The sequence below is a fragment of the Staurois parvus genome, unplaced genomic scaffold (genome assembly GCF_062004578.1).
Source record: "Staurois parvus isolate SC_StPar_1 unplaced genomic scaffold, SC_StPar_1.0 ptg000832l, whole genome shotgun sequence".
Lineage (NCBI taxonomy): Eukaryota > Metazoa > Chordata > Amphibia > Anura > Ranidae > Staurois > Staurois parvus.
This window is the reverse complement of record NW_028318628.1, coordinates 120,574-144,200: the sequence shown is the minus strand read 5'-3', so window position 1 is coordinate 144,200 and position 23,627 is coordinate 120,574. Positions and strand designations below refer to the sequence as shown.

Here is a 23,627-nt window from a genome sequence, read left to right as displayed (position 1 = left end):
TATTACATTTCTTCAGTTGCTTCCTGGTTTTTGGTGTAGGCCAAAATTATGCCATACAACCTATTAGTCTCCATGTTTTTTTATCCGATTTCATCTGGGAGGACAGGAGAAGGAGCTCTCTCAGCTAAGCACACCCTCCTGCCTGCATGCTCAAGCTAAAGGTAGATGGATTCTAGGGAGTATGAATGCCCTTACTCAAGATGGCCACAGCTGGAAATGCTGGGGGTGCTTTTCCAGACATGGATAGATAGGCGAGTTTTCTTTGAATATTAAATGACATAGAATTTTTAGTTTGTGGTGCTCAGATACAGTTAAGTTCTGGTTTAAAGTAGGTCTTAAGCTGATAATTTATGATGTAGTTTTGGATGGAATTAGTTCTCCACAGGACAGAGAGGGAAAATAAAAAAACAAACAAAAAACACACACATAAAAGGAGATGCAGCCTTTCCCTTCTTCATCCAAAACTAAAGAAAGTTTTGGCTACACTTTATGGTAAACAAAAAGGGAGAAGGGTAGAACCAAATAATCCCTAGCTGCAATTCTTCAATAACAGAAATAAAATTGGCCCTTTACACCACTTCAGCCAATATAGGGAAATGCACCTATAGTGGCTAAAGTGGTCAAAAGGACCGATTTTGTGGAAGTTATCTTAAGCCCTTTTGTCGCCCCAGGAGAAAGGGGTATGTGCATCTTACCTATAATGTTTATGGGTCCTCATTTGAAGGTGAGGGCATATTTTGCACAAGGTGGAGCAATTTGAGTTAAGATTTGCTGTGCAGCACTGGAGTTGTGGTGTCACAAGTTTGATACACTTAGAGGACTAAGAGGACTTTTTTTTTTTTTTTAAGTCACAAATGCACATTATATTTGAATTGCTCTGATTTACATACACTATAATATTGTACCAATTTGGTTTATTATTTACACATTTTGCTTGTCCTTGTTTCTCACATATATGGTTTGTGGTGTATTGGTAAAATACAGTATATCTTAGCAGCGTGTCACCATGTTATAATTACTAAAAAAGAGAGAAGCGGTTGAGGGGTGGACCCTTTAAAGACAAAGGACTTTAAGGTCTAAGGGCTAGTTCATGCCAGATGCAGTTCAGTGTGTTTTTTTTTCTGCATCAAAAATGCATGCACAGTGCTTTCCATGTATTCCAATGGCCCTAGTTCACACTAGTGCAGTCAGTTTCTGGTGCAGAAAAATAAAAGAACATTCTGAATTTTTTTCTGCACAGAACTGTACTGGAATACAGCAAACTGCATCAAAACTGGACCAGAGTGGAGTGTGGTGTGAACTGTAAGCAAAAATGTATCCGGAATGCATCAGGGTGCATTTTTGTGGTGTGAACTGGCCCTAAAAGGTGATGTTTTAGCCTTGCAGGAGGAACAAGTGGTGCACCTTATGCATAGGGATTTGGTCAGGGCACACTAGAAAAGCACAGGTGAAGCAGAAACTTGACAGTTAATGAAACGAGAAAGCCAAAAAAAAAGGAGTAAAATTGGCCAAGACACCTCCCCTGGGATGAAGCTGTAATTGACTACCTGAAATAGGAGTACCATTTACAATGGTAGACTATCCTGCATAAAGGTCTACAGCAGGGTTTCGCAACCAGGGTTCTATGGAGCACTATGGTTCCTTGAGCAACGAGCAATTTCTGCCTGTCAGATAAGTTACCACTGATCTTTTCAGCTATCTGCAAGGGGGTTATTCTCCCCAATGACCACAAGTGTAAGAAGAATTCTACCCACTGACCATCACACTAATTTTTCATGGGTTGTAGATAATTTTTGGCAGGGGTTCCGTAAGACCGGAAAGTTATTTCAAGGGTTCCTGTTTTGAAAAGGTTGAGAAAGGCTGGTCTACAGCCTCTATAGCCCCAAAGCATAATGTAAAAAATTGTGTTAAAAGTGTCCTCACTTCTTCAAAACTAGGACGTTACCAGTTATGCCATTAAATTTAAAGAATGATGGAAGTGATGCAGCGGTCCTTGAGTGTAGCTCAAGACAGTACAGGAAAGGCCAAGGGAAGCCTGCAAAATTTAAAGTACTAGGAAAGCCAAAGCCATTGCAGGACCACTAGGATCCTATTTTGTCCATATCCAGGATATCCAAGCAGCTGTATTCATGGTGGAAAACATCTGGGAGAAAAGTCCATTATACTCATATCAAAAGGTTTAAAGTGTAAGGTCCAAAGAAGTCTGATAGATAGCAGCAGTGAGGCCTTAGTGCAGTACTAGCAGAGGTATTCCAACCTTGAATCTGTGAGTTAATATAGCCAGCAGGAATAACCCCTATAGCTAACCCAGGAGGGTTGCTTAGCATTTACTTCTACTGGGGAACATTCTTTAGTAGATGATCTTGATTTTTTTTTTTTTTTTTTAAGCAGCAGGCAGGGTCATGCAGCCACTTAGGTTACTCAGCTATACATGGGGCTTCAGCTATATCAAGGGGGGAGCCGATTATAGAAGGAGGAACTTTCTACTTACTGCACTACACTTTTTCTTTCTCTCCATTCTAAACGTGGTCAAAATGTTTCACACGAAACCTATCCATATTTTAAATCTACATTTAACCCTATAGAAAAAATACAATTTTACAAAATAACAAAAAAAAATAAATAATCTGAATTATCTGGAGTATTACGGCAAAAGCATTTCTATTATTCCCCAATAAACACCAACAGTATACAGATTGAGCATTTCCTAAATTTTAGCAATTGGGAACTGGTGAATAATTACAGTATTTTGATCTTTGTTGTATGCATTACCTGCAGTTAGCATGACAGAAGGATTGCAGTTGTTGGTGCAGCTAATCACAGCAGCAATAAGGACACAGCCATGTGACAACAAGTATTCAGAGCTTCCATAGGTAACTGGGATCACTACTTTCTGCTTTTCAGGTGGAATTTGGAATGCTTTAAAGCCCACCTAGAAAAAGAAAAAAATGTGTTACCACCATCCAAGATTATCAAGGTATTGCCAAATGAATTTTTAGGTAGTAAATATAGTTGTTCCCATGCAAACCTGCCAACATACAAAACCTACCCAAACATAGTTTATCCACAGTTCAGCTTGTAGGCCATCTATTAACATTAAAATTACTGAACACTGACAATGCTTAGTAACCACTTGCCATTCGCCCTATAGCAGAAGTACAGCTACAAGGCAAAATGGATGCGCAAAATCACATGCATATACGTGATTTGCATTTCCGGTAAGGGGGCACGCACGCCGGCCTGCCCACGCAGCTATTGGCGACTGGGATGTCAATTATTGGGTCCTAACTGGCACAGCTGACAGGGGAGAGACCTGTACGCAAATACGTCTCTTTCCTGTCAGCATGGACATGCTGCTTTGTATCTCTCTGCACAGCAGAGATACAAAGCAGCATGTCTCCCAAGTAAAACAGCACACAATGTAAAACACACACAGCACACAGTTAATCCTTTGATCGCCCCAGATGTTAACCCCTTCCTGCCCAGTGGTTTTGACAGGTACCCTCTCCCACTTCCGGCTCACTTTGCCGCGGCGAAGTGAGCCAGATGTTCGGCCCCCTCCTTCCTCCTGCAGTCTCCTGGGAACTTTCATAGGTTCTAGAAGACTGCCAGACCAATCAGGATGCGAAGCGCAACTTGCAAGCGGTCACAACCTGGTGCCCACAGTTCAGATGCTGGCGCCGTGAAGAGAAGGAGAGAAGGGACGGCACGAGTGAGCACATTGCTGGACCCTGGGACAGGCAAGTGTGTGTTTATTAAATGTCAGCAGCTACAGTTTTTGTAGCTGTTGACTTTTAATAAAACACGAAAACAGCTGGAACTCAGCTTTAAATAGATGTGCAAGGAAATCAAAAAGAATCTATGTGCTGGAGTAAAAATTTGTCAGTTTTACTCAAGTAGGGTAAGAGAAAGAAAAAAAATACACTGTAGCAATGACCAAATGAAGCTGCACTTTTAAAGTATACATGTACCCTCGCCTTCATTAGAATGGGCATCAACTGCATTGGATCACACCAAAAAGTAGTGCAAACACTACCTTTCAAAAACGCACTGTACCAGATCGCATGGTTCTGTGGAACCATGCAATCCAGCGCAGAGAAATGCACTGCATTTGTGATCTGCATTTCGAGTGTCATCAGGGACACACTGACACTTGCAGATCACACACCCAGTGCATCTTGAATGCACTGAGGGCAACGATTCAGTGATTTATTTGCCAAGTGTCCAACCTACTAAGAGCTTATACAACCAAAAGGGATCCTTCAATGAACGAGAAAAATTACACTAATATCTGTAGTCTCACGCACCTTTTCACTTAGGCATGCTTCAAAATCTTTTTTCATATCAACTATGGATACCCGGTCTTGAGGTCTCTTGGGGCTACTCACATACGGCACAATGGAATTCAAGTTAATTTCTATGATCTTGAGGGGAAAAGAAAAAAAAAATATATATATATTATTAGTTCCTTAAAAACCTAAAAAAGTTTGCATCTGACACATTCCTAGAGCAGAAACAATTGAAGCATACCTATCACACAAAATACAAATATTGCATATTCACGACAGCCGATATTATTGTATTTGCTCCATGCACAACTTTCATAATAAAAGTATCTGCAGTAAAAGTCTATCCCATTTAACTGTGTAAGAAATGAAATTCCACTGCTGTATGTTATCATTCAAAAATCAGAGAGGAGTAAGCGGAGCATCCTTGAAAAAGTATTTATACCTCTTGAAATTTTCCACATTTTGTCATGTTACAACCAAAAACAAATGTATTTTATTGGGATTTTATGTGAAAGACCAACACAAACTGGCACATAATTCTGAAGTGGAAGGAAAATGATTTTCAAACTTTTTTTTACAAATAAATGTGAAAAGTATGGCGTGCATTTGTATTCAGCCCCCCGGAGTCATTACTTTGTAGAACCACCTTACCCTGCAATTACAGTCTTTTTGGGTATGTCTCTACCAGCCTTGCATATCTAGAGAGCGAAATGTTTGCCCATTCTTCTTTGCAAAATAGCTCAAGCTCTGTCAAACTGGATGGAAAGCATCAGTGAACAGCAATTTTCAAGTCTTGCTACAGATTCTCAATTGGATTTAGGTCTGGAATTTGACTGGGCCATTCTAACACATGAATATGCTTTGATCTAAACCAGGGGTCTCCAAACTATTTCTAAACAAAGGGCCAGTTTACTGGCTTTCAGATTTTAAGGGGGGGTCGGACTATGGCCATTGGGAGTAGAAATCGTCCTGTGTCACTGGGAGTAAACCATGCATCTTTGTCATTGGAAGGGGGGGGGGGGGAAATGGCACCCTATTCTTGGTGTAGGTTGGATAAATAGTGCCCCATCATTGGTGTCAGCGGGAGGAATAGTGCCCCATCATTAGCGTCAGCGGGAGGAATAGTGCCCCATCATTAGTGTCAGCGGGAGGAATAGTGCCCCATCATTAGCGTCAGCGGGAGGAATAGTGCCCCATCATTAGTGTCAGCGGGAGGAATAGTGCCCCATCATTAGCGTCAGCGGGAGGAATAGTGCCCCATCATTAGCGTCAGCGGAAGGAATAGTGCCCCATCATTTGTGTCAGTGGGAACAGTGCCCCGTTGTTGTTGTCAGTGGAAGGAATAGTGCCCCATGGTTTGTTTCAGTGAGAGTAATAGTGACTGTTGATGTCAGTAGCAGGAATTACACCCCCTTGTTGGTGTCAGTGGGAGGAATAGTGTCGTGTATCAGTGGGAGAAAAAGTGCCACAAGGGCAAGCAGTGGGCCACATCTGGCTCCTGGGACATAGTTTGGAGACCACTGATCTAAACCATTCCATTGTAGCTCTGGCTGTATGTTTAGGGTTGCTGTTCTGCTGGAAGGTGAACCTCTGCTCCAGTCTCAAGTCTTCTGCAGATGCTAACAGGTTTTCTTCTAAGATTGCCCTGTATTTGGCTCCATCCATCTTTCCTTCAATTCTGACCAGATTCACTGTCCCTGCTGAAGAAAAGCATCCCCACAAAATGATTCTGCCACCACCATATTTCAGTGGGGATGGTGTGTTCAGGGTGATGTGCAGTGCTAGTTTTCCACCACAAATAGCATTTTGCTTTTACGCCAAAAAGTTACATTTTGGTCTCATCTGGCAGAGCACCTTCTTCCACATGTCTGCTGTGTCCCCCACATGGCTTCTCGCAGACTGCAAACGGGAATTCTTACGGCATTCTTTCAACAATGGCTTTCTTCTTGCCACTCTTCCATAAAAGGCCATATTTGTGGAGTGCATGGCTAATAGTTGTCCTGTGGACAGATTCTCCCACCTGAACTGTGGATCTCTGCAGTTCCTCCAGAGTTACCATGGGCCTGTTGGCTGCTTCTCTGATTAATGCTCTCCTTGCCCGGCCTGTCAGTTTAGGTGGACGGCCATGTCTTAGTAGGTTTGTAGTTGTGCCATACTCTTTCCATTTTCGGATGATGACTTGAACAGTACTCTGTGAGATGTTCAAAGCTTGGGATATTTGTTTTTTTCTTTTTATAACCTTCTCCACAACTTTATCTCTGACTGGTCTGGTGTGTTCCTTGGCCTTCATGATGTTGTTTGTTCACTAATGTTCTAACTAACCTCTGAGGGCTTCACAGAACAGCTGTATTTATATAGAGATTATATTACACACAGATGGACACTTACTAATTAAGTGACTTCTGAAGGCAATTGGATCCATTAGATTTTAGTTAGGGGCATCAGAGTACACTGGGCTCAATACAAATACACGCCACGCTTTTCAGATATTTATAAAAAATTTTGAAAAACACTAATCATTTTCCTTCCACTTCACAACTATATGCCACTTTGTATTGATCTATCACATAAAATCCCAATAAAATACATTTACGAATTTGGTTGTAACATGACAAAATGTGGAAAATTTCAAGGGGTATGAATACTTTTTCAAGGCACTCTATATTGTTTGTTGCAACAATCTCAGTGGGGCAGGGTTCTTTAAGATGTAAATTCACTGTTCACACTACCACAAATATATCTTTGCCTAGCTGAGTATTAAACAAAACAAACAAAAAAAGGGCTGCCACAGATCATGTTAGTTTTGTATTACCTTGGAATACTCAGGTCTTCCCACACACTTCTCATCTCTAAACAATTGGACTGCTCTCAAGTAGGCTTCACATGTTTTTAATTTTTGAGCATCAACACCTGTGTAGACAAAAATAATTGGGAATTTTTTTGGGCTGTACACTTTAAAGCTCAAATCCAGGTAAATAGCTAAACAATATACACGTGCCAAAGAACATGTAATGTGTAGACAACGTGCAGCATAGACAAGAGGTTGAAAACATTTTAACTGTTACAATTAAATTTTTTTTTACTCCCCATCTAGAGGCTTCTGATTGGACAATTCAGAAACAGAAATAATATAAATATATAAAGTGAGCACTACACTGTGTGCACAACTAAGCAAGTTGTATTTTTGAGGATAATTTCATTACTGAACAACTACAGTGCTCTCGGTCAATCCAAAATATTAAACCTCAAACCTGAATATTTAAGAAGGTAAAAAAGAGGTTTTGGCTTTCTTAGGAGAATACCTATGTATGCAAAATTATTGGGCAGCTATTAATGTGCACTATGGGTGGAACTGCACATAGGGGTGCATACTACAAAGGTAATCAATGGAGTTTGTTATAGGCCTCCCAGTGTTAATGAGGAGATGGAGACTCCTTGCACAGATCAAAAGGGGTGCAAGGGCAGGGACAGTGATAATAATGGGGGATTTTAACTACCCAAAAACTGACTGGAGTAATGGTACTGCAGGAACAGTTAAAGGGCAAAACTTTTTAGACCTACTACAGGACAATTTTATGGTACAGTTCATAGAGGCCCCAACTAGAAATGATGCTCTGCTGGACCTGGTAATCTCAAACCATGCAGAGCTTATTATGAATGTCCATATAAAAGTACATCTGGGTAGTAGTGACCATAACATGATTTCATTTATGGTTAGCTGTAAACATCAAGCACAAACGGGAAAAATAAAAAACGTTCAACTTTAAGAGAGCCAATTTTCCAAGGGTGAGAGCTCACTTAGACTGGGAGGGAATATTGGCATCGATGAACACAACACAGAAATGGGAGTTCTTTAAAAAGACTGTATGTGAACACACTGCAAAATATGTTCTCATGGACAAGTTTAAAAAGCTAAAAATCAAACCTATGTGGCTTACGGCCAAAGTTAAAAAAAAAAAGCTATTGATAATAAGAAAAGAGCTTTTATTAAATATAAAATGAAGGAATGCTATCATCATTTAAACATTACAAAAAATATAACAGACTATGCAAAAAAGGAAATAAAGACCACAAAAATTGAAAACGATAGATTGCAAAAGATAGCAGGACAAACCCCCAAAAATTCTTCAAATATATTAATAGTAAAAAAAGGTCCGGTCCGAGCATGTAGGCCCTTTACAAAATCTAGAGTGGGTGACTGGGGACAAAGAGAAGGTAAATTAAATACCTTCTTCAGCTCTGTGTATACAAAAGGAGCATGGGGGAGATCTTGTCCATAATGGGCATGGTATTGACACAGCTCCAGATGATCCACATTGGCTCACAACTGATATGATCCAAAAATATTTAGACAGAATAAAGCACCTGGACCAGATGGCATACACCCACGGGTCCTTAAAGAATTTAGCTCTGTCATTTCAAAGCCATTGTTTCTAATTTTTAGGGACTCTTTAATGACTGGCATACCATCTTTGGATTGGCGTAAGGCCAATGAGGTGCCTATATTTAAAAAGGGGGGACAAAATCTTTACCAAGTAATTATAGATCTGATTAACTTCTATAGTTGGGAAAATACTGGAGAGTTTAATTAAAGACCACATAGATGAGTTCTTGCTGGAAAAAAATATTTTAAGCAACAGCATTGATTCATGAAAGACAGAAGTTGTCAAACAAATCTGATTTCTTTTTATGAGGTGAGCAAAACCTTGGACAGAGGAGTGACGGTGGATGTGCTATACTTGGATTTTGCAAAAGCGTTTGACTTAGTTCCTCACACACGGCTAATGTGCAAGATAAAATCTACAGGCTTGGAAAAATCTGTATGTAAATGGATAGAAAACTGGCTAAAAGATTGTATTCAAAGAGTAGTGGTTAATGATTAATACTCTGAATGGTCTAGGGTTGTCAGTGGTGTACCCCAAGGTTCAGTGTTGGGACCCTTACTTTTTGATATATTTATAAACGATATAGGGTCTGGGATTAAAAATCCCATTTCAGTCTTTGCAGATGACACCAAGCTGTGCAGTGGAATATCGTCCTTACAGGATGTCTCCAACTTACAAGCCGACCTCAATGCACTGTTTAATTGGGCAACTATGTGGCAAATGAGGTTTAATGTTGATAAATGTAAGGTTATGCACTTGGGGCTAAGAATATGCATGCATCATACATACTAGGGGCATCATTGGTGGAGAAGGATCTGGGAGTTCTGGTAGATCACAAGCTTAATAATGGCATGCAATGCCAAGCTGCAGTTTCTAAAGCGAGCAAAATCCTCTCTTGTATTAAAAGAGGTATAGACTCCAGAGAGAGATATCAGATTTCCCCTGTACAAATCATTGGTAATACCTAATCTAGAATATGCAGTTCAGTTTTGGGCACCAATTCACAAAAAGAACATTAGGGAACTTGAGAGGGTACAGAGAAGGGCAACCAAACTGATAAGAGGCATGGAGGAGCTCAGCTAGGAGGAGAGATTAGAGGAACTGAATTTATTCTCTCTTGAGAAGAGGAGATTAAGGGGGGATATGATCAACATGTATAAATACATCAGTGGTTCATATAGTGAACTCGGTGTACAGCCATCCTGAGGCCATCACAGAGGACAAGGGGGCACTCTTTACGTCTGGAGGAAAAGAAAATTTAATCTCCAAAACAAGGAAAGGTTTCTTCACAGTGAGAGCTGTGAAAATGTGGAATAGACTCCCTCAAGAGTTGGTTCTGGCCAGCTCAGTGGATTGCTAAAAAAAAAAAAAAAAAAAGGCCTGGATTCTCTCTTAGATACACAGAATATAATTGGATAACATTTCTAGGTAAAGTTGATCCACGGTATATCTGATTGCCTCTCGGGGGATCAGGAAGGAATTTTTTTCCCTGCAGGAGCAAATTGGATCATGCTTTGCTGGTTTTTTTGCCTTCCTCTGGATCAACTGTGGGTATAGGATTATAACTTTTTTTTTTTTTCTTTTTTTTCTTCAATGGTTAAACTGGATGGACTTTTGTCTTTTTTTAGCCAGACTAACTATGTAACTATATGTAAAAATGCTAGCGTATAGCAATTTCACTGCGATATGCAATCATGGTGTGTAAAAAAAAATACTGATCACAATACTGGTAACATTACATTACTCTGGTCAGTGTGGCGATTTTCTTTTGTTTTTTTTTTTTTTTAAAACAGTAAAAAAACATTTTTTTTCCCTGTATGGTCACCAGTCAGTGTCCAAGATCACCACCACACCAGTTATTGGATGATGCTGTACTGCACTGGGGCCGGATTTTTAATAAATGCTGAAATTTCATTTTAAAAAAAAAAAAAGACAAAATTACTAAAAAAAAAAAAAAAAAAAAAAAAAAACCCAAAACCTTGCCATGCTTCTTACTAAATACTTCAGACCTGCCTACTTTCCAAAAAGGGGTAATTTGGGGGATATCTGTACTGTCCTGACATTTTTGAGCCTCATGAAATGATAGGTCATCAGGATTAATCAATTTTCAGATATATACCATAGTGTGTGGACTATAACTTTCCTACAGACTAAATATACACCGATTTGGGTTACTTTCACCAAAGAAATGTAGCAGTATACATTTTGGCCTAAATTTATGAAGAACATTTATTTGCAAAATTTTATAACAGAAACAAAGAAAAACTTGTTTATCTTTTCAAAATTTGTCATTTTTTCAATTTAGCAAAAAATAAAAAAACCCAGTGGTGATTAAATACCACCAAAAGAAAGCTCTAGTTGTGTGAACAAAATGATAAAAATTTTGTTTGAATGACAATTTTGCAGTCATGCAACACTGTACCCAAAGTGTGACAGCGCTGAAAGCTGAAAATTGGCCTGGGCAGGAGGGGGGTAAAAAGTGCCCGGTATTGAAGTGGTTAAATCTGAGGTGCTTTTAGGAATGTCTAGGACTTTTAAAAACAAAAAGGGCTTTATGACAACTTAAAACGTTTAATATTGTTAACATTGAACTGTTCATCTTCTACTCATCTTCCTGTCTGTCTCCATCACTGCACCAGGGAACTAGCAGGGAGGGGAGAGACCGTGCAGTAATGAGCACCAATTGGGTGCTAGTCAGGAAAGGGGAGTTACGGCTCTTTTAATGCTCAGCAAAAGCGTATCTGCTGAGCGAGTAAAGTTGGTGCCGGCCCCAATGAGGGGAAAAACACAAACAAACAAAAAACTCACCTTTAGTCCTTCAGGTTGTCGTTGCACATGGAAGCACTTGGGTGCTCAGTATTGGCGCCTGTTGAGCAGCAAAATCAAGCTCTGGTGTCCGCTCCATTAGGCCCCGTTCACTCCTGAGTATTTTGGGATTGCAGCACAATGGGTGCGATTCTGCCTCCAATCTCAAAATGCAGGTTAAGGTGTCATTTTCAGTGGCACCCAAAACACAGTGCAGTTTTGCTGTGATCGTCTTGTCAGCCAAAAATGAGCAGGAGCCACCAAGTTTTAGGTGCCATTGAAAACAATGGCACCTGAACCTGCATTTTGTGATCACAGATAGAATCGAAGTGATTCTGCAGGTATCCCAAAACACCCAGGTGTGAATGGAGCCATACCCTAGTTCACACTTTTCAAAATGCACAGATTTGCATGACAGGCTAGATATTATGTGTTCCTATCAAGGTGGTTCACACAGATGTGATCCACACACATTGGGTTTTGAATGCCATTACGAAAAGGATCCTGTGCAAGTTTGTAGCGGTGTATTCTAGACTTGCAAGTGATAGAGTACATTGGCATGCGGAGGTAAGTGTTTACATAGGATTGCTATTGACAGGAGTATTTGCATTGAAGTTAATAAAGGGCGTTTTCGCATTGAAATCAATAAGAGGCGTTTTTGCATTAAAGGCTGTAGTCACACATAGGCGTTTTAAATCGGGGGCAGAATTGCCCTGATTCTGTCTGTGATTTCAAAATCGCTCGGTTGTGAAATCACACATCACCGTGTTCAGGTGCTATTCATTTCAAATGGCACATGAAAAATGTGGGGTGATTCTACTGCAATTGTCAGGCAATTTTTTCACGAGGCGTGCTGCCCAAAAGATGTTGTGGAACTTCTTTTGAGTGACACACATCGCGTGATTTTGTTTGTGCAATTGCAGCACAAAGTTAAACGAAAAAAAAAACCAAAAACAACAGTCTTGGCAGAAGAGCCCCGCAATTTTCAGGTGCCACTGAAATAAATGGCACCTGAACACACTGATGAGCAATTGCACATTTTAATAAATTCATTTTGAATTCGCAGGCAGAATCTCAGAGATTCTGCCCACGATTCAAAATGCCTATATGTGAACGATGCCTGAAGTGAATGGGAGGCGTTTTTTTTTTGCACTGAAGTCAATGAGAGCAGGGTACCGAAATCACATAGAAACCAGAATGACATTGCAATTTCAGTACACATATCTGTGAACCCAGGCTAAAGAGGCTGCCCAACACCTGAAACTGTATATCCCAGGCGTCGAACAATATAAAACTTGCATCCCTGTATTCAGTTCATTTTTATATCTGCCAGAAGCTCGGCTTGAAAGAGTAACTCTACTTTTTTCAGATTCTGAATGGAAATAACATTCCTTTTAATCAGCTGGTACACTCAGTGTTCTGATGAGAAAATTTGCAATATCTGCATCTCTTTAGAAGGGATTAAGCCTTAGGGATTACCTCACCAAAAGAAGAAGAGAGAAGGACAACGCCGCGGAAGTGGGAGCGGGTACCTGTCAAATTCAGGTACCCGCTCCCCCTCCCTCCCCAAAGGTCAGCAGTCTCTGGTCATCCCCTTTACTGTCTGCAGTCTCTGGTCATCTGTACTGTGTCCCTGGTATTTTCCCTGTACTATGTCCGCAGTCTCTGGTCATCTCCTGTACTGCGTCCGCAGTCTCTGGTCATCCCCTGTACTGCGTCCGCAGTCTCTGGTCATCCCCTGTACTGCGTCCGCAGTCTCTGGTCATCCCCTGTACTGCGTCCGCAGTCTCTGGTCATCCCCTGTACTGCGTCCGCAGTCTCTGGTCATCCCCTGTACTGCGTCCGCAGTCTCTGGTCATCCCCTGTACTGCGTCCGCAGTCTCTGGTCATCCCCTGTACTGCGTCCGCAGTCTCTGGTCATCCCCTGTACTGCGTCCGCAGTCTCTGGTCATCCCCTGTACTGCGTCCGCAGTCTCTGGTCATCCCCTGTACTGCGTCCGCAGTCTCTGGTCATCCCCTGTACTGCGTCCGCAGTCTCTGGTCATCCCCTGTACTGCGTCCGCAGTCTCTGGTCATCCCCTGTACTGCGTCCGCAGTCTCTGGTCATCCCCTGTACTGCGTCCGCAGTCTCTGGTCATCCCCTGTACTGCGTCCGCAGTCTCTGGTCATCCCCTGTACTGCGTCCGCAGTCTCTGGTCATCCCCTGTACTGCGTCCGCAGTCTCTGGTCATCCCCTGTACTGCGTCCGCAGTCTCTGGTCATCCCCTGTACTGCGTCCGCAGTCTCTGGTCATCCCCTGTACTGCGTCCGCAGTCTCTGGTCATCCCCTGTACTGCGTCCGCAGTCTCTGGTCATCCCCTGTACTGCGTCCGCAGTCTCTGGTCATCCCCTGTACTGCGTCCGCAGTCTCTGGTCATCCCCTGTACTGCGTCCGCAGTCTCTGATCATCCCCTGTACTGCGTCCGCAGTCTCTGGTCATCCCCTGTACTGCGTCCGCAGTCTCTGGTCATCTCCTGTACTGCGTCCGCAGTCTCTGGTCATCTCCTGTACTGTGTCCGCAGTCTCTGGCCATCTCCTGTACTGTGTCCGCAGTCTCTGGCCATCTCCTGTACTGTGTCCGCAGTCTCTGGCCATCTCCTGTACTGTGTCCGCAGTCTCTGGTCATCTCCTGTAGTATGTCCGCAGTCTCTGGCCATCTCCTGTACTATGTCCGCAGTCTCTGGTCATATCCTGTACTGTGTCCGCAGTCTCTGGTCATATCCTGTAGTATGTCCGCAGTCTCTGGCCATATCCTGTACTGTGTCCGCAGTCTCTGGTCATCTCCTGTACCGTGTCCGCAGTCTCTGGCCATCTCCTGTACTATGTCCGCAGTCTCTGGCCATCCCCTGTACTGTGTCCACAGTCTCTGGTCATCTCCTGTACTGTGTCCACAGTCTCTGGTCATCTCCTGTACTGTGTCCACAGTCTCTGGTCATCTCCTGTACTGTGTCCACAGTCTCTGGTCATCTCCTGTACTGTGTCCACAGTCTCTGGTCATCTCCTGTACTGTGTCCACAGTCTCTGGTCATCTCCTGTACTGTGTCCACAGTCTCTGGTCATCTCCTGTACTGTGTCTGCAGTCCATTGGTTCAGAATTTTTTTTTTCCTGTTTTTCGCCTCTAAAACCTAGGTGCGTCTTATGGTCAGGTGCGTCTTATGGAGCGAAAAATACGGTACATTTTATGCTAAAACAACTGTCTAGCAGATGCAGATTTCTTACCGGTCTGCTGTAGATGACTAAGGGTCACTTGGTCCACTGGAAAAAAGGCCACTGTGGCCCCATACTCTGGACTCATGTTGGCGATTGTGGTGCGGTCAGCTACCGAAAGAATAGAGACACCATCTCCAAAGAATTCTACAAATCTCCCAGATATCTCTGCTTTTCGTAGATGCTGTATGGAAAGATAAGCTAGATGATCATAAAAAGCAGACATAAAACGGGTCTAATCCTACCTAGGGAGAGCCACGTACAAGGACATCCTAATTTTATTAGAACCTGCATGTGACCTCATTACAAATAATTTTGTTCACTTTCTGTACCTGAGATGCCCATACAGTACATTGAGGAGTGTGGTTGTCACCAGAACAGCAATAAAATTATTGCTAGAAATTACAACTATTCCTCACTCTGGGTCTTTTAGTCTATGTTCCAATTCCTGCTAGGTAGTGAAAGGAAAATTCCCCAGTACAGAACTGACAGATGGTTTAACCTAACCCATGTAATAAAAACATTTCAGCTGGAATTGGACTTTAAAGTGGTTGTAAATGCTCAAGGTTTTTTACCTTCATGCATGAAGCCTTAGCTCCCCCAATACTTACTGAGCCCTATCACGATACAGCGATGAGCACAAGAGCCTCGAGGACTCTCCCCCTCCTCATTGTTTGTCAATCACAGCCAGTGAACTAATGAGGACAGAGGCGGAAGGGCCATGCTGTGACCGTGTGTGAATGGACATGCAGAGCAGCAGCTCGGGATGGAGCCTGCTTGGGTGCCCCCATAGCAAGACACTAGTTCTGAGTGCACTCACCAGGGAAGAGGGGCCAGGAGCACCAGTGCAGGACCTGAGGAGGATTGGGGTTGCTCTGTGCAAAACCACTGCACAGAGCAGGTAAGTACAACCTATTTGTTTGTTTTTTTATTATTGCCTTTAATATCACTTTAACCGTTAATGACATTGTGAAATATCTTGTGATGCGATTCAGGATAAAGGTATTAAATCAGTAGTTGCAAGAAGTTATTCTGCTTGCTAAAAAAGGAAACAGAGTACACACAGTATTCAACATCTCTCACCTTGGTGATGCTTAGAACAACATCTATAGAAGTAGCAAATGGACTGATTGAGCCAGTCAGCTCACATCCAACAACTTCAGGCAAGGTTAATGTAACGGGTATCCCCAACATAGCAGCTTCAGACTCTATTCCACCCATGCCTGAAAGATAAATATGTTAAAGTGCATCTATAGCCATAACGTTGAATATATTTAGTTTATTTTTAACTGAGGAAAGTGTGGAAAAGGATTAGAATTTCTGTCAGGTTTCACTGCTGTCCATGGCCCTGCTAGAGAAATTTACCCTCCCTTTCCTGTCAAGGGGAACAACGTTTTTACCAAACAGGAAGTGAAGGAATCTCTCCAACAGTAACACAGACAAAACTAAACATTCTTTTAGTAAATTAAATAGGGGACTGCTGGGGACCAGTCAGTGTTCTCCAGTTGCAGATTTTTCCCTCACTTCCTGTCTGGTAAAACGCAGTCCCCAAAACAAGAAGTGAGAGAAATCTCTCTAAATTAATCCCTGAATAGCAGTAAACCCTGGTGAGGGGTTCTCAACTTTTCCCATTCTATCCAAAACAAAAATAAAAAACAAACAGTAAGGTTTTGGGCATAGAAACACTTTAAATATATTGGTGTACTGAAAAGCAACCAAATGCAAAATTTAAATGCAAACCTCTATAGAACGTGTAAATGACATTTATGAAGTGCCTGACTGACAACCAGCCTGTTCCATTCTCTCTCAGTCAGTGTCTCTTACACATTTAAGCTTGGCCTAGTAACTTTACACAAATGCTAATGTGCTTAAAGCGGAACTTCACTCTCTCAATCAACATTTTAGTGCAAATTTTAACTTATTTTTTCACATTTCTTTAGTCATTTCCTGGTTTCCGGGCCTAGGCAAAATGATATCACACATCCAAGGAGGTATTTTCTCAGCTAAGCACACCCTTCTGCCTGCACAAAAGGACAGATGCATTCGATGAAATCCTACATTAATCATCTACCCTTACTAAAGATGGCCATTAGGAAAGGTTTTTCAATTGATTTGTCAGAAAAATACAGCATTGAGAAATGAATAGGTGGTGGAGTGTGCATTGAATATTAACTAAATAGCGTTTCTGGTTTGTGGTGCTCAGATGCAGTGTGGTTCTGCTTTAATGTAAGGTCTGGATCACTTATATAGTGGCTGTATCAGCACAATCCCACTGATGAATCAGGAATATTGCTAACAAACCTAGCTTATATCAGGCAATCCGTCTGCCTGAAAGCACTAAAATTTTTATATGAATCAAAGTTGCTTACTGTGGTTAAAATTCCTGATGTCTAAGGAGCAGCACTTACAGCACACATATGTACATGACCATGCTCGGGGTAAATGCAAATGGTTCCTGCAGTAAATTTTTTCGAGCAAGCATGTACGATACTTCTCCCCAAAATGTGGCAATTTCACATTTAGGAAGAAGCACCATGCGCAAGGTAGTGTACAGATATTTGTATTGACAGCTGTATGTGGCACACACAGCTCCCTAGACACCAGAAAGGGCCAGAGATGTCACACCTCAGCACACAGAACCTGCGAAGAGTCTGCATGAGGCCTAAACATGAAAGCCCACTGTAATGCTAGTACACACTGTACTGTTACCTATTGGTAGGGAATCAACCACATTCACCAGGCCAGTTAAATTAAGAACAAAAAACATTTGATTTAAAGCTGAATTCCAGGCATTCATAAAAGCACAACTTACATTTAAAAATGTATTACAAAACAAAAAACACAACAACATACAACTGAATATCAGATGTGTATTGGTGGTGCTTTGCATTGTAATTTTTGTTTTACTTTAATAAAATGACATTTGACCAACAACTTCGGGTGATGGTTTCTGGTGTGAATGGGGAACATAGAAACAACTGTCTTCTAGGGGAGTTTGTAGTGACTCACCTTCAAGTGCAGAAAAAAAAAAAAATGCAGGTTTCAGCACAGGGTGAAAACAAGCCCTAAATGTTTTTGAATGCAAGTATTTTAACCGGTTTTGATATTAGCCTCATGCAATCCACTTTATTAGGTACACCTGTTCAATTGCTTGGTAACACAAATTGCTAATCTGCCAATCACAAATGCAGCAACTCAATGCATTTAGGCATGTAGACGAGGTGAAGACGACTTGCTGTAGTTCAAACCAAGAATCAGAATGGGGAAGAAAGGGGATATAAGTGACTTTGAACATGGCATGGCTGTTGGTGCCAGATGGGCTGTTCTATTTCACAAACTACTGATCTACTGGGATTTTCACACACAAGCATCTCTAGAGTTTAGAGAATGGTCTGAAAAAGAGAAAATATCCAGTGAGCAGCAGTTGTGTGCACGAAAATGCCTTGTTAAGGTCAGAGAAGAAATGTGCAGACCGGTTGCTGCGACATTCAGATGTAGGGTCAGAATTTGGAGTAAACATGAAAGCATGAATCCATCCTGCCTTGCAGCTGGTGGTGTAATGGCGTGGAGGATATTTCTTAGTATTAAGTGCAAGGTGTACCCAATAAGTGGCCAGTGAGTATAGGTCAGTCAGGCTCTGCTGTGTGAACATGTGCCAAGAACAAGCTGGAGAAGAGATGATTTAATTTGCCATTCCTTGAGCTTGTCCTCTAAAAGCTGTGCGAGTGTGCAATCACCTGAAGGTACACATCTATAACCCTACGGCTATGAAAATTCTGCTTCTGTTCTGTACAATTAAGATAGATGGGTATTGCATACCTCATACAAATCAGTAAAGACCAAATCAGTGGTGTCTTGGAGTAGCACAAAAAACAAAAAAAAAAAAATTCTTACCCAAAGCCAAAATTCCAAGACCATTCACCATAGTAGTGTGAGAGTCAGTACCAAGTATAGTGTCTGGATATAAGAGATCTTTCTGATCCATCACAACTCGGGATAGGTACTCCAGATTCACTTGGTGCACAGTTCCAGTTTCTGGAGGAATCACAGTCACATTCTGAAAGGCCTTTGAACACCACTGAACAAATAAAGCAAAACAGACACACATTATGTTAAACCAATACAGCATATAAAAATATTAAAGCAAATAGTCAAAATACCAAATTTTTCTAAAGTGAACCTGTACTTTAATCACGCAGGGCAAAGAAACAATTTTATTTTAATGTAGCCCCCACTTCCAGTAGGATATACTCTTCCCCATCCTCCCAATTTTCTGTTCAGCCAATGGGTGCTATTTGCCTTGCACAAGGGTATAGACTGACACGTGTCAGCAATGACTGGCCCAGCACTATCACATGTTCGTCCACACCCATATATTCAACCAACATATTCTTGGTCGCCTGACACTGGACAGAGAGTTGGGACAGTAGAGGAAAGTTAAGTATATGCTGTAGGTATGTGTGAGAAGAAAAGAACAGGCTTGCTTTAAGTATATCTAAAGCCAAAAACTTGCTTTTCATTTTGGATACATTGGGGGAGAGAAAACCCCTGACAGTTTTATTTTGGCCATTTGTGTCTCATTGGGGAGATTCCCCTTCACTCCCCTGTCCTGTTGACTCAACAGGAAGTGAAAGGACAGTTATGTGTACAAGTGTCACCAGTGGAAGTTTTCCCCTCCATCCTCGTTTTGGTGGCAACCCAACATTTTGAATATACCCCAATTTTCATTCTGGATGACATTAGTTATCAAGGCAATTAGAGAGTGCAAATCTCTAATGGGCACCCAGGCAGCAATAAAATCCTTACCAGGGAAATATCCCCTCAAACCTAAAACAAGTTATGCCTTAACTAGTAATATGAAAGAGCAGCAATAAAACATTTGTCATGTCACCCCCTACAGCGAAAGGCCTATGATTTATAACTTAATTTTGACGGTTTTCCCAATACTGATAGAGAGCAGAGAGTGACCCTCTAAACCATAGGTCCCAAACCAAGTCCCATCATGCCTCTGACTTTGGGAGTCATGTTTTTAACTGTCAGCCTTGCAATGCCTCATGGGACTCATGGTTACACAACAGCTGGAGGGCCGCAGTTTGACACCCCTGCTCTAAACCCTTCTGCACAGGTTACTTAGGTTTGTCTGTGCAAGAGTCATCATCTTATCTCCAGTGGGTCATTCACTGGGATCACAGCTTTTTAAACATTTTAGGAATTCTGCTTCACAACGCTATAGGGAAGACATGGGGCTGACAATCTGGTCACACGTCACACATAGTACCATCTCCCTTCTCTAGAACCACATTTGATGCAACTTGTTCACACTGCCTGTCTCTTTTGTTTATAATAATTTAGCAGAATGCATTATATGCAGTAAAAGAAAGTTACTAATAAATAAAGCTAGACAGTTTTACCTTTTGTTTAATACAGCTTTAAATGGAACATGTCAAAACAACAATATGAGTATTGTTAAGGCTGACTTGGTACAGAAAGTGCAAACTGCAAATCCGTAATCTCACTGCTACAGACAACTATTTGTATATTTATGGCAGAATACACAAGCTTGTTCTAGGTCACTGGTTATCATTGCTGAAGGCTATATTCTTCATGATGTGCCATAAAATCTGGATACTGTAAAAGATATTTTAATGGAGTATAAAAATGTAGACGTTTGAATTTAGGGCGATACCATTTATTGCCCAACTAAACAGCTTCCAGTAAATCGTTTATTATACCTTTAAAAACTGAAGTCTCTCTTTATTCCTGTTAAATTCAATCTCAAGACTTTTCAGTGCAGCTTCAGGCCTATGACAGCACCAAGGAAAAAAGTGTTAACATAACGATTATGCTTTCTGGAAACAAGTTTAAATTAGGACATATGCACAAAGCCATTCAGACTTACTCGGGAATGGGTTGTAAATGAAAAGGACATAGCATTGGTGTGTTTTCAATCTGCTCCTGAGAGCTCCTGTTCGTTGCTCCAACATTACAGGCTGCCCTGCATCCACTCTGTCCTCTACAATGAGATTTAGAAACTGACGATTTGGCTGGAGAAAGCTTGGATGTGGGTCTGTGTGAATCCGCAGAAGCTACACTTGGGGCATTCTGTGCCACACTGGAATAAAGAAAGAATTTATAGAGGATTAAAACAGTATGCAATTTTAAAGTCTCAGCCTCAGCTCCATCATTAGGATAGCCTTATCAGAATACTTACATTTACCTAAAGCAAACAACCAATTTTCTGTACTGCAGGATAGTCTGAACAAATTTAAATGGATAGTTATTGGAGCTGCACTAAAACCTATTTTCAATAACAGAATTGTACTATTGTGAGAGAAGAAGAATCCTAAAGACTAAGACTAGAAACAGCTCTAGACCTGCTTTTCAGAACATAAAACACAATATCAGTACCATATTGACATGGATTTTCACTGTTGCAATATCTACGTGTCCTTCATTTTACACAAAACGTTTTCCCAAGAAGTTCTCACTCTACCCCTCTCTCCCTGTCTGGACAGTGCTGATTGGCCTTGTGCTGATCACATGCACCCTCCCAAAGAAAAAAAAACAAAACAAAAACTCCAGCAATACATGTGCAGAGTGCCTCCTATGGCTCTGTACTATCAGCAGATGGATTGGGGACGGTTGAAGAAGGGAATGATCAGAGAAGATAGGATCAAGCAGCCATTTTAAAAGATTAACCCCTTAGGTTCCACAGGGAGTAGCACAAGCATGCTTTACTGCATATACAGACTGATTTTACGGTTGTGGGTTTAATAACACTAAGTTTCACAACTGTTAGGCAGAATTGACACATGGAAAAAAAAATTCCCCCTGGAAGCTAAGAACATAATGTGCTAGTATAGATACAAATCAAACAGGTGATTTTAATACTTTAACAACATCTAACACCACCCCTTTCTTACCTTCTGTATAAAACAGAATGTAATAGTACATTTTGGGAGAAGAGATACTTTAAAACAGAGCTTGCATCCTGTGAATCTTCCTGCATATTCAGAGTTAATTTTTATTTTTAGGGTGTCAAAAAGAAATATTGATAACAATATAAATGTCAGAGGTTTTCAATCAACAGCCCTTTATTAAATATTTGATGAACAGCTAATCAAGAAGAGCCCCTAGAATGATTTCAATATCTTGGAAAAAAAAAAACCTCATAAATGTAATTAACATACACATAGAATATTTACACAGAAATGTGCAATACCATTTAGTAAAATCCAGCTGTAAAGAATGGTCTGCAATGAGGTCTGTGGCACAAACTGGGTTGATTAATGCAGGATCTCTATTCATTTTTTTCACAGCATCTCTCATGGCAGCAAAGTCAACCATAGCGGGAATACCCCTAGAATAACAAAAATACAACATTTTTAAAAGGAGGTATTAATGAGCAATGAGAAAGAACAAGCATACTAGTTTGTAGACAAAAAAAAATACCTTAGGAAATATTTTAGCTGTTACTTAGCAAATGCGTGTCAATTCAAGAACAAGAAAAAGTTTGGAATATGAATGTTAGGTTGAGTTTCATCCATACACATGTTATGATGCATATTCATAAACACTGAAGAAAAAAAACAAAAAAAAAAAAAACAACCCTGAAATCTTTAAGTGGAACTAAAGTCTGCAAAGGGATGGGTGGACTTTTGTCATAATGTTCAAATATGAATCTGGAATGTAGTTAAAGTGATTGTAAACACCGGACATAAAATACGAACAAAGGATATCCCTCTATAGCGTGTACCGATCTCAATCCAGAGCACTAAGTGTTTTATTTCTTTCCACTGCCTCGCTCTTCTGCTATCTGCATGCGTCACTTCTGACAATTTTTCCAGACACCAAGAGAGAAATAGTGACTGGGAGGGCACAGCCTGTGATTGACAGACTCAGCTCTGTTTCTGTGCTGTGTGGAGGGGGGAGAATTGTGCCCCTTTCCGCCAATCAGCTCTTGGAGCTCTGCTTACTGCAATGTGTAATTTAGCACTCTGCCCCCAGCTCTTCAGAGACAGAAAACCTGTGTAAAATCAGCACTTTCAACAGATGTAGAGAAGACGTCAGATAGACAGGTATAACCCAAGTAGCAGGGTTTGTTTCATCTCTGTGTATCACCTGAGGCCAGTCAATTTACTGGGTGTACGTAAGGGTTTACAACCACTTCAATTTAAACTAGGCCTCACTTACACAGAAGCAAAATGTATTCCTATTTTGAAACTTTTTTTTCAGAAGTGTAACAGGTGTTTTTGTATTGTTTTGTTTCCTGGGCTGGGCAAGAAATAAAAAAAACACCTAAAATATGCTCAAGAAATAAAAAAGCTCAAAGTTTTTTGAGCATAGGGCATACTGCACACAAGTGTGAACAGGTGTGAACAAATACAGTTAGAAAGATTAGGGTTCTGCATAATCACAGAGGAAAACTAGCAGAAAAATGTTCGTGAATGGGGGCTAAGGTTTTACTTGGACTTAAATGTATAGCCATATCAAAATATAGAAGAATTATTTTTTCATGTTCAACTTGAAATGCTATGCTTACTTGGGGATATTGACGAGAAGAGCTTCCCTCCAGAGACTAGAATTCCTATAATATGTGCGGTTTATTGCCCTCAAACTGATAGCTATGAAGTGGTGCATACAAAGTGAATAATACCCTACATAATTGAAAAACAGATCTATATCAATACAGGGGCACTCATTTTTTTCCCAAAATTATGGGAACCATGGCTTATGGTACCAGGACTTGCCCCTTTCTCCCTGGTTTAATTCTGGTTGCTACAATGTTAACTCCAATAGCTGGGGTGGTATCATTACAGAAGTAGGCAGGTTTCACATTTCCTTGGCTTGAGTTACACACCCTCCTGAATAGTGGTGAGAGCTAGAGGTTTAGGCACACGT

At 41.1% G+C, this 23,627-nt stretch overlaps 1 protein-coding gene across 1 annotated transcript in view; it reads right to left on the bottom strand.

Moving 5' to 3' along the window:
• IREB2 (iron responsive element binding protein 2) overlaps positions 1-23,627 on the bottom strand; it is a 55,902-nt gene that overhangs the window by 13,621 nt on the left and 18,654 nt on the right. Inside the window, exons 5-13 of the mRNA XM_089655272.1 lie at positions 21,949-22,086; positions 20,626-20,838; positions 20,459-20,528; positions 18,621-18,804; positions 15,810-15,949; positions 14,739-14,910; positions 7,102-7,199; positions 4,308-4,424; positions 2,773-2,932 (exon numbers count right to left, since the gene is read on the bottom strand). Coding sequence (XP_089511398.1) covers positions 2,773-2,932; positions 4,308-4,424; positions 7,102-7,199; positions 14,739-14,910; positions 15,810-15,949; positions 18,621-18,804; positions 20,459-20,528; positions 20,626-20,838; positions 21,949-22,086 — 1,292 coding nt within the window. The remainder of the gene's footprint in view (positions 1-2,772; positions 2,933-4,307; positions 4,425-7,101; positions 7,200-14,738; positions 14,911-15,809; positions 15,950-18,620; positions 18,805-20,458; positions 20,529-20,625; positions 20,839-21,948; positions 22,087-23,627) is intronic.